The following is a 14559-nucleotide window of genomic DNA, read 5'->3' as shown; positions in this document are numbered from 1 at the left end:
AACAAAACATAACATATTAACAAAATAAAGTAAATAGAACAAATATGTACAAATAAAATACATAAATAGAGTAAGAAATCCGTACAAACATATATCCAGGTGCTGTGGGGAGGGGAAGGAGGTAAGGCCGGGGGGAGGGGGAGGAGGGGGAGAGGAAGGAGGGGGCTCAGTCTGGGAAGGATTATTATTATTATTATTAATTATTATTATTATTATTATTATTCTCTCCCCTCCCGCCCTATTGGTCCCCAGACAAGGAGGCGGCCGAGCGTCTGTCGAAGACGGTGGACGAGGCGTGCCTGCTCCTGGCCGAGTACAACGGGCGCCTGGCAGCCGAGCTGGAGGACCGACGCCAGTTGGCACGCATGCTGGTCGAGTACACGCAGAACCAGAAGGACGTCCTCGCCGACAAAGAGAAGAAACTCGAGGTCAGTCCGGCGCCGCCCGCTTCCCTCCCCGGAAGGGAGATGAGGGCAAAAGACGCCCGGCCCTCTCCCCTCCTCTCTAGCCGGCACGCGGCGTGCCCCGCGTCAACCCCCTTGACCACTCGTTATGCCCATCAGGGTCCTATAATAATAATAATGGCATTTATTAAGCGCTTACTATGTGCAAAGCACTGTCGTAAGCGCTGGGAAGGTTACAAGGCGATCAGGTCATCCCACGGCGGGCTCCCAGTCCTAATCCCCGTTTTACAGCTGAGGTCACAGAGGCAGAGAGAAGGGAAGTGACTTGCCCAAAGTCACACAGCTGACACTAGGCGGAGCTGGGATTCGAACCCGTGACCTCTGACTCCAAAGCCCGGGCTCTTTCCCCTGAGCCACGCTGGGCCCGTCGGGCTGGCTATGATCATAATGGTAGCGATCCAACGCGGGAAGCCCGTACTACAGGAATAATAATAACAGCAAGGGAACTTTTAGCGCTTCCCATACTTTCCAAGCGCTTAGGACAGTGCTCTGCACACTGTAGGCGCTCAATAAATACGATTGAATGAACGATCCCCGTCGGGTCGTTGTGGGCAGGGAGAGGGTCCCCTAATTCAGTCGGATTGGACCCTCCTGGGTGCTTAGTACAGTGCTCCCCTCGGATTGAGGGCTCAGTAAATACCGTTGATGGATCATCATCATCAATCGTATTTATTGAGCGCTTACTATGTGCAGAGCACTGTACTAAGCGCTTGGGAAGTACAAATTGGCAACATATAGAGACAGTCCCTACCCAACAGTGGGCTCACAGTCTAAAAGGGGGAGACAGAGAACAAAACCAAACATACTAACAAAATAAAATAAATAGGATAGACATGTACAAGTAAAATAAATAGAGTAATAAATATGTACAAACATATATACATATATACAGGTGCTGTGGGGAAGGGAAGGAGGTAAGATGGATTGATTGCCGTTCGTACCCGTCTCCCCCTCGAGACCGTCGGCTCGTCGTGGGCGGGGAATGTGTCTGCCAACTCTCTAGTGGACTCTCCCAAGCGCTCAGTACAGTGCCCGGTGCAGAGTAAGCCCTCAATAAATACCACTGATGGATTGGTTTCTGTTAATAGCCGTGTCCCCCTCGGGACCGTCCGCTCGTCCTGGGCAGGGAACGTGTCTATCAGCTCTGTTCTACTGGAATCTCCCAAGGGTTCCGTCCAGTGCTCGGCACATAGTAAACGCTCAATAAATACCACTGATTTCTTGATTTCTATTAATTTCTGTCTCCCTCTCGACCACCAGCTCGTTGTGGGCAGGGAAAATGCTAATTCTGTTGGATCGGACTCTTGTGGGAGAAGAGGAAAGCCAGGAGTGGGCAGAGAGACAATAATGACAATAAGAATAATAATGACAATAATGACAATAATTAAGAATAATAGAGCCCCAATTGGGGCTCACAATCTTAACCCCCATTTTCCAGATGAGGAAACTGAGGCCCAGAGAAGTGAAGTAACTCACCCAAGGTCACCCAGCGGACGAGGGGCGGAGCCAGGATGAGAACCCAGGTCCTTCGGACTCCCAGAGAAGCAGCGTGGCTCAGTGGAAAGAGCCCGGGCTTTGGAGTCAGAGGTCATGGGTTCAAATCCTGGCTCCGCCAACTGTCAGCTGTGTGACTTCGGGCAAGTCACTTCGCTTCTCTGGGCCTCGGTGACCTCATCTGGAAAATGGGGATGAAGACTGTGAGCCCCCCGTGGGACAACCTGATCACCTTGTAACCTCCCCAGTGCTTAGAACAGTGCTTGGCACATAGTAAGCGCTTAACAAATACCATCATCATCATCATTCCAGGCCCGGGCTGTGTCCACTAGGCCATGTGTATGGCCTGTCAGGATGCCGCCCTGGGGTTGACAGGAACCGCGGGGGCTTCCGGGATATGTCGTCAAGTCCCGCTGTGGTCCACGCCTGTGGTTCATTCATTTATTCATTCAATCATCTTTATTGAGCACTTATTGTGTGTGGAGCACTGTACTAAGCGCTTGGGAAGTACAAGTTGGCAACATACAGAGACGGTCCTTACCCAACAAGGGGCTCAGAGTCTAGAAGGGGGAGACAGACGACAAAACAAAACATGTGGACGGGTGTCAAGTCATCAGAATAAATAGAAGTAAAGCTAGATGCACATCATTAACAAAATGAATAGAATAGTAAGTGGTTGTTCTCATCCTGTCCAGTCAGTCACTTGTATTTATTGAACGTTTACTGTGTGCAGACTAAGTGCTTGGTAGAGTCCAGTACAAAAATAGAATGGACACATTCCCTGCCTACAAAGAGCCGTCGGTCCAGAGAGGGATACAGGCATGAATAGAAACAAATAAATGATGGATACGGATGAAAAGTGCTGCGGGGCTGGGAGGGGGGAATGAATAAAGGCGAGGCAGAAGGGAATGTGGGAAGAGGATAGGAGGGCTTAGTCAGGGAAGGCTTCTTGGAGGAGGTGGGCCATCGATAAGGCTTTGAAGCGGGGGAGAGCCATTGTCCGTCAGCTATAAGGAGGGAGGGCGTTCCAGGCCAGAGGCGGGCTGTGAGCGAGAGGTCGGAGGTCAGATCGGTGAGGTTGAGGGATAGTGAGAAGGCTGGCATCAGGGGAGCCAAGTGTGTGGGCTGGCTTGGAATAATAATAATTACAATGGTATTTAAGTGCTTACTATGTACTTCCCAAGCGCTTAGTCCAGTGCTCTGCACACAGTAAGCGCTCAATAAATACGATTGAATGAATGAATGAATGCCAGGCACCATACTAAGCACTGGGGTGGATACCAGCAAATCAGGTTGGACACAATCCCCATCTCCAGGTGAGAGAACTGAGGTCCAGTTAAGTTAAGCGACTTACCCAAGGTCACATGGCAGACGAGTGGGGGAGCCGGGATAAGAACCCAGGTCCTTCTGACTCCCGGGCCCGGGCTCTCCCCACTAGGCCACGCAGCCGTGCTTGGTAGGAGGGGGCAAGGGCATCGAGGGCCCCAGCGGTGACGGGGCGGAAGGACCCGGCTATTGATGCAGTGGCACCCCTTCCTTGGTGCACCCTGCACCTGCCGTGACAGAAGGCAGGCGCTAAGGAGCGGAGCTCACGGGGCTTTCCCACTCTCGCCGCCCTTTGAACCCCAAGGCGGAAGGTAGGCCCCAGGCCGCAACGTGGCCGGGCCACCCAGTGTACGAGGACCATCATTTATCAATCCGTCTCTTTCCCCTCCCCTCTTTCTTCTCTCCGCCTTCCTCTCCTCTCCCTCCTCTCTCCTTTCTTTGTCCTCTGTTCTCTCTCTCTTGTCTTTCTTCCCTCCTCTCTCTCGTCTCTCCCCACTCCTTGCCTCTCTTTTCTTCTCCTTCTCATCTCTTATCGTTCTCCGTCTCCTCCCTCTCCTCTCTTTCCTTGTCTCTCTCCTCCTTCTCCTTGTCCCTCTGCTCCCTCTCATCTCTCTCATCCCTCTCTTTGTCTCTCTCCTCCCTATCCTCATCTCTCTCCACTTTTCCTTCTCCTTGTCTCTCTCCTCCCTCTCCTCGTCTCTCTCCTTTCCTCCCTCTCCTCGTCTGTCTCCTTTCCTCCCTCTCCTCGTCTCTCTCCTTTCCTCCCTCTCCTCGTCTCTCCCTTTCCTCCCTCTCCTCATCTCTCTCCTTTCCTCCCTCTCCTCGTCTCTCCTCTCCTCCTAGCTCTCCTCTCCTTCTGTCTCTCCTCTCTCCTGTCATTTGTACCTATTTATTACTCTATTTTATTAATGATGTGTATATAGCTATAATTCTATTTATTCTGACGGTTTTGACACCTGTCTACTTGTTTTGTTTTGTCGTCTGCCTCCCCGCTTCTCGACTGTGAGCCCGTTGTCGGGTAGGGACCATCCCTATCTGTTGCCGACTTGGACTTCCCAAGCACTTAGTCCAGTGCTCTGCACACAGTAAGCGCTCAATAAATTCAGTTGAATGAATGAATGGTATAGGCACCTGTCCCCTTGTTTTGTTTTGTCGTCTGCCTCCCCACTTCTAGACTGTGAGCCTGTTGTTGGGTAGGGACCGCCTCTATTTGTACTTCCCAAGCACTTAGTCCAGTGCTCTTCACACAGTAAGCACTCAATAAATACGATTAAATGAATGAATGAATGAATGAATGTCTTCTCCTTTCCTCCCTCTCCTCCATCTCTCCTCACCTCTTTCCTCCTCTCCTCCTCTCCTTGTCTGTCTCCTCTCCTCTCCCCTCCCTCTCCTCATATCTCTCATCTCCTCTCTCCTCATCTCTCCTTTCCCTCCTCCCTCTCCTCGTCTCTCTCCTCCTGTCTCTCCTCTCTCCTTTCTGCGGTCCTCTCCTCATTTCTCCTCGCCTCTTTCAGTTGTATTTATTGAGCGCTTACTGTGTACTAAGCGCTTGGGAAGTCCAAGTTGGCAACATATAGAGACGGTCCCTACCCAACAGCGGGCTCACAGTCTAGAAAGCCTCACAGCCTCTTTCCCCCTCTCCTTGTCTCTCTCATCTGTCTCTCTCCTCATCTCTCTCCTCTCCTCTTTCTGCTCCCCTTCCTCGACTTTCTCCTCTCCTCATTTCTCCTCGCCTCTTTCAATCGTATTTATTGAGCGCTTACTGTGTGCAGAGCACTTGGGAAGTCCAAGTTGGCAACATATAGAGACGGTCCCTACCCAACAGCGGGCTAACAGTCTAGAAAGCCTCACAGCCTCTTTCCCCCTCTCCTTGTCTCTCTCGTCTGTCTCTCTCCTCTCCTCTTTCTCCCCCCTCCTCATCTCTCTCCTCTCCTCTTTCTCCTCCCCTTCCTCGGCTTTCTCCTCTCATCTCCCTCCCTCCCAGTGAGGCAGGAACATAGTCAAGCCCCCCTGTGGATGGCACCAGGGCTCCCAGTGTGCCCACTTTGCCCTGGTAGGAAGTGGACTGGCCCACTCGCCACCCGCAGGGTGAAGTGCTTCCCTCCTGATGCTTTGGAAGCTTCCAACTGGAAGGGTCAGCGTCCGTCCCCCATCATCTCTCCCGTTCCCCCACAATGTGGCCGGACCACCGCTCCCCTCGCCCCCCTCCCGCCCCCCGAGCCGCCGGCCGAGTCCCACTCCCGGGAAAACCCATGGCGCGACCCCCTTCCCGTCACTTCCCAGGATCATCCACCCCTTCCTCCCCCCAGCACCCAGCACGGCATTTGGCACATAGCGAGCGTGGCTCAGTTGAAAGAGCCCAGGCTTTGGAGTCAGAGGTCATGGGTTCAAATTCCAGCTCCGCCAATTGCCAGCTGTGTGACTTTGGGGAAGTTGCTTCACTTCTCGGGGCCTCAGTTCCCTCATCTGTAAAATTGGGATTCATTCATTCAATAGTATTTATTGAGTACTTACTATGTGCAGAGCACTGCACTAAGTGCTTGGGAAGTACAAGTTGGCAACATATAGAGACGGTCCCTACCCAACAGTGGGCTCACAGTCTAGAAGGGGGAGACAGAGAACAAAACAAAACATATTAACAAAATAAAATAAATAGAATAAACATGTACAAATAAAATAGAGTAATAAATCTGTACAAACATATATACATATATCCAGGTGCTGTGGGGAGGGGAGGGGGAGAGGAAGGAGGGGGCTCAGTGTGGGAAGTCCTCCTGGAGGAGGTGAGCTCTCAGTAGGGCCTTGAAGGGAGAAAGAGAGCGAGCTTGGCGGATGTGGGGAGGGAGGGCATTCCAGGCCCGGGGGATGACGTGGGCCGGGGGTCGACGGTGGGACAGGCGAGAACGAGGCCTAACGGTGAGGAGATTAGCGGCAGAAAAGCGGAGAGTGCGGGCTGGGCTGGAGAAGGAGAGAAGGGAGGTGAGGTAGGAGGAGGCGAGGCAATGGACAGCCTTGAAGCCCAGGGTGAGGAGTTTTTGCCTGATGTGTAGGTTGATTGGTAGCCACTGGAGATTTTTGAGGAGAGGAGTAACATGCCCAGAGCGTTTCTGGACAAAGACAATCCGGGCAGCGGCGTGAAGTATGGATTGAAGTGGGGAGAGACAGGAGGATGGGAGATTAAGACTGTGAGCCCCCCGTGGGACAACCTGATCACCTTGTAACCTCCCCAGCGCTTAGAACAGGGCTTTGCACATTGTAAGCGCTTAATAAATGCTATCATTATTATTATTATTATTACCCCAGCGGCGGCGGTGGCCATTGTCCGTGGCTCGGAAGGGCGGCCGTGGGCGACCCCCGAGACCCTCCCACCTGCGTTGAGCAGGCTAAGCTCGTCATGGGCAGGGAATGTGTCTATTTTATTGGTAGATGGGGCTCTCCAGAGAGCTTAGTACAGTGCTCTGCTCACAGCAAGCACTCGAGAAATACGACCGCCACCTCTCCCGGCCGCACGGTCAAACCCAGTGCGTGCTGGGAAACCAGCCTCCGGAGGGCTTGGCGCTGAGGGGGAACGTGGAGGGGCTCACCAGGCACTCCTGCAGGATGAATTGGGGGGGTTTCAGCTGGCATGGGCACTGCCCTCCTCCTCCCGGGCCCCCCGCTAGATGCCTCTCCACCTTATGGGCAGGGACTATGTCTACCAGCTCTGGATTGGGCTCTCCCAAGTGCTTAGTTCAGTGCTCTGCACCCGGCGAGCGCTCAATAAATAACCATCGTTGATGATAAGGAATGTCTACCAACTTGATCCGACTCTTCCAAGCGCTCAGTACGGTGTCGTGTGCGCTGTAAGCATTCAGTAAATACCATCCACGATGTTGACAGGGAATGTGTCCACCAACTCGATCGGACTCTCCCAGTTGGCCAGTACAGAGCCCTGCACACACTAAGCACCCAATAAATACGGTCGATAATGAAGATGATAAGGAGAGGGAGCGTTTCTACCGACTCGATCAGACTCTCCCAAGCGCTCAGTACGGTGCCCCGCACCCAGAAAGCTCTCAATAAATACCTGCGTTGGACTGAGGGAGGTGGGGGGAGGATCTTGTCTTGGGATTCGGGAGGCCTGATTTTCCCCAGCTCCCAGGAGTCTGAGACAAGGGTGACAGACAAGTGGCGGAGCCGGGATTAGAGCGGGTACAAAGCAGCCCCCCCGCCCACCACACACACAGCCGGCCTTCCCTCCCAGCACGTTTCCCTCCCCTGAGCGGCCCCCATGACCTCGGTTCTGGGGCCTGGTTGGAGAGTGTGGCCAAATATGGTGGGGTCTCGGCGCTAAAACCAGAGCCCCCTCTCCTCCTCCCTCTCCTCCTCCCTCTCCTCTCTCTTCACCTCATAGCTCTCCTCCACTCCTCCTCTCTTGTCCTTCTCCTCCTCCTCTCTCTTCTCTCCTCTTTCCTCCTCTCTGCTCGTTCCTTCCCTCTTCTCCTCATCTCTCCTCCTCTCTTGTCCTCTCGCCACCTCCTCTGTTCTCTCTTGTACTTTCATTCATTCAGTCAGTCGTATTGTGTGCAGAGCACTGTACTAAGTGCTTGGGAAGTACAAGTTGGCGACATATAGAGACGGTCCCTACCCAACAACGGGCTCCTCCTCTCTTCTCATCCTCCTGTCTTGTCTTCCTTTCCTCCTCCCTCCTCTCTTCCCCCCTCCTCTCTCATCCCTTCTCCACATCTCTCCTGCCTCTTCTCTTCCTCCTCTCTTCTCTCTTCTCCTCTCTCATCTCTTCTCCTCCTCTCTTCTCCTCTCTCATCTCTTCTCCTCTTTTCTTCTCCTCATCTCTCCTGCTCCTCTCTTCTTCTCCTCATCTCTCCTTCCTCTCCTCCTCCTCCTCTCTCTCCTCCTCCTCTTTCTCCTCCTCCTGTCCTCCTTCTCTCTTGTCCTCCTTTCTCCTCCTCTCTTCTCTCTTCTCCTGTCGTCTCTTCTCCTGTCTCTCATTCCTCTCCCCTCTCTCATCTCTCCTCTCTCCTGCCTCTCCTCCTCCTCCCCTCTCCTCTCTCATCTTTTCTCCTCCTCTCTCCTGCCTCTCCTCCTCCTCCCCCTCCTCTCTCATCTTTTCTCCTCCTCTCTCCTGCCTCTCCTCCTCCTCCCCCCTCCTCTCTCATCTTTTCTCCTCCTTTCTCCTGCCTCTCTTCTTCTTCCCGCTCCCCCAGAGGGCCGAGGTCAAGGCCACCCTTGTGCAGGTTCTGGAACTTGAGCCTCCACGTCAGTGCAGAGCAAGCGCCGGCCCCCGCCTCCCCACCCCGCCCCACCCACCGGGGTGATTTCTGGAGCCATGGTTCCCACCCCCAACACAGTGCACAGTCACCCCGTGCCTGAACAGCGAGAGTGAAAGCATTTCCCCCCACCCCACCTCCTCCGCCCTTTTCCTTCCTCCCGACTCTGTGTTTATTTTTGGGCACCCGTTAATCCGCGCCGGAAAAAGCTCCCACTGGCCCCAGGAATCCAGGGCCTCCGGCTCCAACCTGGCGCCGCCCACCCCCCAGAAAAAAACGGGCAGGTCAACCGAGAAGCACCCTAATGACTTTCTACGCCCGGGAAAAGTCCGACCACCTTAAAATCCCCCTTTTACAGGTGACACCGGCTATTTCAAAGTCCCCCCACCCCCGTGACCCTTTCCTCTTTTTTTTTTAAATGGTATTGAAGCGCTTACTATGGGCCGGGCACTTTACTAAGCACTGGGGTAATAATAATAATAATAATAATAGCATTTATTAAGCGCTTGCTATGTGCAAAGCACTGTTCTAAGCGCTGGGGAGGTTACAAGGTGGTCACGTCCCTCGGGGTGTTCACAGTCTTAGTCCCCATTTTCCAGATAAGATCACTGAGGCCCAGAGAAGTGACGTGACTTGCCCAAAGTCACACAGCTGACAATTGGCGGAGCCGGGATTTGAACCCATGACCTCTGACTCCAAAGCCCGGGCTCTTTCCACTGAGCCACGATAGAAGCTAATCCGGTTGGACATAGTCTTTGTCCCACGTGGGGCTCGCAGTCTTCATCCCTGTTTTACAGATGAGGGAACTGAGGCTCAGAGAAGTGAATCAGTCGATCGTGCTTATTGAGCGCTTATTTTGCTCTCTAGTGAGCGCTCGGGAGAGTCCAGTAGAACGATAAACAGAAACATTCCCTGCCCATAGCGAGCTAACAGTTTAGAGGGGTGAGACGGGCATGAATATAAATAAATGATGGATCTCGACACGGGGGCTGTGGGATTGAGGGAGCGGAGAAATAAAAAGAGCAAATCAGAGCGACACAGAAGGTGGTGGGAAACGAGGGTGTCGCCGGGGAAGGCCTCTTGGAGGAGGTATACCTTCAATCAGGCTTTGAAGCTGTGGGGGGAGGGTAAAAGTGAAATGACTTGTACTTCCCAAGCGCTTAGTACAGTGCTCTGCACACAGTAAGCGCTCAATAAATACGATTGAATGAATGACTTGCCCAAGGTCACCCAGAAGACAAGTGGCAGAGCCGGAATGAGAACCCAAGGGCCTTCTGATTCCCAGGTCCCGGTCCATCCGCTAGGCCATATTGCTTTTCTCCATCCGGGGCTCACCACCTAAGGGGGAGGGGAAGACAGATCTCTTCTCCCCATTTTACAGAGGAGCTAAAGGAGGCCCAAAACATTCATTCATTCAGTCGTATTTACTGAGCACTTGCTGTGTGCAGAGCACTGTACTAAGCGCTTGGGAAGTACAAGTTGGCAAGAGACGGTCCCTACCCAACAGCGGGCTCACAGTCTAGAAGGGGGAGGCAGACAACAAAACAAAGCATATTAGCAAAATAAAATAGATAGAATAAATATGTACAAGTAAAATAGAGTAATAAATATGTACAGACATATATATATTTATACATATATATAAAATAGATAGAATAAATATGTACAAGTAAAATAAATGGAGTAATAAATATGTACAGACTACACATATATGTATGTGTGTATATATATATAGTATATATATATATGCAGGTGCTGTGGGGAGGGGAAGGAGGTAAGGTGGGGGGTGGGGAGGGGGAAGAGGGGAAGAGGAAGGAGGGGGCTCAGTCTAGACGCTGTGGACTGTGAACAGCGAAGTGCCCGACCCAGCGTCACACAACAGGCAGGCTGCAGAGTCAGGGATAATATAATAATAATAATAATGTAGTATTTGTTAAGCACTTATTATGTGCCGGGCACTGTATTAAGCACCGGGGTGGATATAAGCAAATCAAATTGGACACAGTCTGTGTCTCACATGGAGTTCACAGTCTTACTGTGAAAAGCAGCGTGGCTCAGTGGAAATAGCCCGGGCTTTGGAGTCAGAGGTCATTCAAATCCTGACTCTGCCAATTGTCAGCTGGGTGACTTTGGGCAAGTCACTTAACTTCTCTGTGCCTCAGTTCCCTCATCTGTAAAATGGGGATTAAGACTGTGAGCCCCACGTGGGACAACCTGATCACCCTGTATCCCCCCAGCACTTAGTGAGCGCTTAACAAATACCATCATTATTATTATTATTAAAACAAGGGTTGTTATTCATTCATTCAATCATATTTATTGAACGCTCACTGTGTGCAGAGCACTGTACTAAGCACTTGGGAAGTCCAAGTTGGCAACATATAGAGACGGCCTCTACCCAACAACGGGCTCACAGTCTAGAAGGTTACAAGCAAATCGAATTGGACACAGTCCCTGTCCCACACGGGGCTCACAGTCTTAACCCCCATTTTGCAGATGAGGGAACCGAGGCCCAGAGAGGTGAAGCGATCTACCCAGTGGACAAGGGGCGGAACAGGAATTAGAACCCAGGTCCTTCCGGCTCCCTGGACCGGACTCAATCCGCTAGGCCGCCCTGCTCCTCCGCCCACCGGAGAGATATAGCTTCCTGACAGAGTTTGGAGTTTCCACAGCTCTTATCGGCGTGTCCTTGCCCCCAGCCCCCCGAGGCGGGGGTCCCCAGGTGTTTCCACCTCCTTCCCCGAATGCAGAGCCGCCCTTGGTGTTGAAAAGCGGCTCTTCCCTCACACGAGCCGACCACCCCATCCGCTCCAGCTCAGGGCTTTTCGTAACCGTTCAGGAAAAAGGGGGTGGCATATCCCGATCGGCGGTTATTATTGAGCCCTGGCCAGGGGTAGACCGCTATAATAATAATAATAATGTTGGTATTTGTTAAGCATTTACTATGTGCCAAGCACTGTTGTAAGCGCTGGGGTAGATACAAGGTAATCAGGTTGTCCCACGGGGGGCTCACAGTCTTCAACCCCATTTGACAGATGAGGGAACTGAGGCCCAGAGAAGTGAAGTGACTTGCCCAAAGTCACACAGCCGACAAGTGGCGGAGCCGGGATTTGAACCCCTGACCTCTGACTCCAAAGCCCATGCTCTTTCCACTGAGCCACGCTGTTTCACGCTGCCTCATAAATAAGTAAGCTTAGGGTATTCAGAGGCCTCAACTCAAATGCATGAAGTACAATTTACGCTTTCTGCTACAAGCGAAACAGAAAAGACAATGTTCATGCGTTTGCTCTCCAATGCCCTAGTTAATCTATAGCCCTGTGGCTCTATTGCCAAGGCTCACTTATGATTTCACTGCGTCCAAGCCAAAGTTTTCCGTCTGAAAGGGTCGCTTGGGAGACTCCAACACAGCAGAGTTAATAATAATTGTAATAATGGTACTCGTTAAGTGCTTCCTATGTGCCAAGCACTGTTCTAAGACTGGGGGAGTTACAAGTTGAACACAGTCCCTGGCCTACACGGGGTTCAGTCACTTAACTAGGGAAGTCTAGAGAAGCAGCGTGGCTCAGTGGAAAGAACCCGGGCTTTGGAGTCCGAGGTCATGGGTTCAAACCCCGGCCCCCCCCCAATTATCAGCTGGGTGACTTTGGGCAAGTCACTTCACTTCTCTGGGCCTCAGTTTCCTCATCTGGACAACGGGGATTAAGACTGTGAGCCCCCCCCTCTCCCCCAAGGGACAACCTGATCACCTTGTAGCCTCCACAGCGCTTAGAACAGTGCTTTGCACATAGTAAGCACTTAATAAGTGCCGTTATTATTAACTCCTTTGTGCCTCAGTTACCTCATCTGTAAAATGGGGATTAAGACTGTGAGGCCCTCCGAGGGACAACCTGATCACCTTGTAGCCTCCCCAGTGCTTAGAACAGTGCTTTGCAAACAGTAACCGCATAATAAATGCCATTATTATTAACGTCTCTGTGCCTCAGTTACCTCATCTGTAAAATGGGGATTAAGACCGTGAGCCCCCCGTGGGCCAACCTGATCACCCTGTAACCTCCCCAGCGCTTAGAACAGTGCTTTGCACATAGTAAGCGCTTAATAAATGCCATAAAAAAAGAAGTGTGAGCTCCTTGTGGGCAGTCGGTCAGTGGTATTTAACGAGCGCTTACGGTGTTCATTCGTTCCTTCAACTGTATTTATTGGGGCAGTCAGTCAGTGGTATTTAACGAGTGTTTACTGTGCTCATTCAACCGTATTTATTGAGCGCTTACCAAGAACTTAGGAGAGTCCACTATAACAACAAACAGACCTATTCCTGCCCACACCGAATTCACAGTCTAGAGGGGGAGAATAAATACAACTGAACGAATGTGGTTAGAGCTGTGGAGAGTCTGAGATAAGAGAGTTCATTCATTCATTCATTCATTCAGTCGTATTTATTGAGCGCTTACTGTGTGCAGAGCACTGTGCCAAGCGCTTGGGAAGTCCAAGTCGACAACAGATAGAGACGGTCCCTACCCGACAGCGGGCTCACAGTCTAGAGAGTTGGTAGCCACGGCGAGCTGACAGCTTTTCGAGGGGCGTCCTCTGGGGTCCCGTCCTCACCCGTGTCCCCCCCGCCCCCCGGTCGTTCTCTCCGCAGGAGTACAAGCAGAAGCTGGCCAGGGTCACCCAAGTGCGGAAGGAACTCAAATCCCACATCCAGAGTCTCCCGGACCTTTCGCTTCTCCCCAACGTTACCGGCGGCCTGGCCCCCCTGCCCTCGGCCGGTGACCTCTTCTCCACCGACTAGCCCGGCCCCGCGGACCCCAACAGCCCCCCGACCCCCCTCTGGGGAATGGGGTTCCGGCCCCGGCCCCCCTTGGACAACCCCGCAAAGGCCGGACCCTCCTCGTCCTGGGCTTCGAAGATCTGCCGTGTATACACACACACACACACACACACACTCTCCCCAGCTCCCTCCTCCTCCATCTCATTGTTCAGCTCCAACTGTACAGTGTGTTGAGATGACCGTCCCAGAGTCACGCTGTATCTGAGTAAATATATATATATATATAGAAAGAGAGCATGAGAGACAGAGAGAGAGAGAGACAGAGAGAGAGATGTACCAGAGAAGGAATCCAAGCCTCGGCCCCCTTCTACCCATTCCCGGTGGGGCCCTGGTTGACCCCGGAAGACCACGAGGCCTCTGGGAGATTCACGACCGGCCCGTGGCGTCTCCCCCTGGGTCCCCTGCCCGGCCCCGGGAAGGTTGGGACCGGTTGGTGACGGAGTGGGGCTTCGGGTTCCAGTTCTGAAGCGGGGCGGTGCGCGGAGGGAGAGGGCCGGAGGGAGAGGGCCACGGCCTGGCCGGGCAGTGCCGTGGGAACTTGAGATGGGTCATAAGTGGTGGGGGGAAGCAACAGCTGTTTCAGAGGGTGGGGCCTTCCTGTTACCAGCCCCCATGAAATAAAGCACAAACACAAGGTAACACACACACACGCACACTCTCTCTCTCTCACGCCCCTTTCTCCCTCTCCTTGTCTGCCTCTCCCATCTTCCTTTCCTTTCCCTTTCTTTCATCTTTCCCTCTTCCTCCCTTTCCCTTCTCCCCTTCTCCTGTCTGTCTCTCCCTCTCTCCTCATCTTCCTTTCCCCTCTTCCTTTCCTCTCTCCCTCTCCCTTTCCCCTCTTTTCTCTCTCCCTCTCTCTTCCTTTTACATCCCTCCCTCTCCCTTTCCCCTCTCTTTTATCTCTCCCTCCCTTTCACCTCTCCCTCTCCTATCTTCCTCCCTTTCCCCTTCTCCTGTCTTTCTCTCCCTCATTTTCCTCTCCCCTCTTCCTTTCACCTCTTCTCTCTCTCCTATCTTCTCCCTCTCCCCTTCTCCCTCTCTCCTCTTCTTCCTTTTCTCTCCCTCTCTCTTCCTTTTACCTCTCCCTCTCTACCTTTTCTCTCCCCCCTCCTGTCTTCCTCTTTCTCTCTTCATCTTCCTCTTCCCTCTTCCTTTTTTCTCTTTCCCTCTCTTCCTCTCT

At 52.5% G+C, this 14559-nt stretch overlaps 1 protein-coding gene across 1 annotated transcript in view; it reads left to right on the top strand.

Annotated features, from left to right (window-relative positions):
- Nucleotides 1-14080, top strand: part of RPRD1B (regulation of nuclear pre-mRNA domain containing 1B) — a 43247-nt gene extending 29167 nt beyond the window's left edge. Inside the window, exons 6-7 of the mRNA XM_038750311.1 lie at nucleotides 253-428; nucleotides 13191-14080. Coding sequence (XP_038606239.1) covers nucleotides 253-428; nucleotides 13191-13340 — 326 coding nt within the window. The 3' untranslated portion in view covers nucleotides 13341-14080. The remainder of the gene's footprint in view (nucleotides 1-252; nucleotides 429-13190) is intronic.
- Nucleotides 14081-14559: the final 479 nt, after the last annotated feature.

Source organism: Tachyglossus aculeatus, chromosome 8 (genome assembly GCF_015852505.1).
Source record: "Tachyglossus aculeatus isolate mTacAcu1 chromosome 8, mTacAcu1.pri, whole genome shotgun sequence".
In the NCBI taxonomy this organism is placed as follows: domain Eukaryota; kingdom Metazoa; phylum Chordata; class Mammalia; order Monotremata; family Tachyglossidae; genus Tachyglossus; species Tachyglossus aculeatus.
The sequence above is the reverse complement of the archived record's forward strand: the minus strand, read 5'-3'. Positions and strand labels throughout refer to the sequence as shown.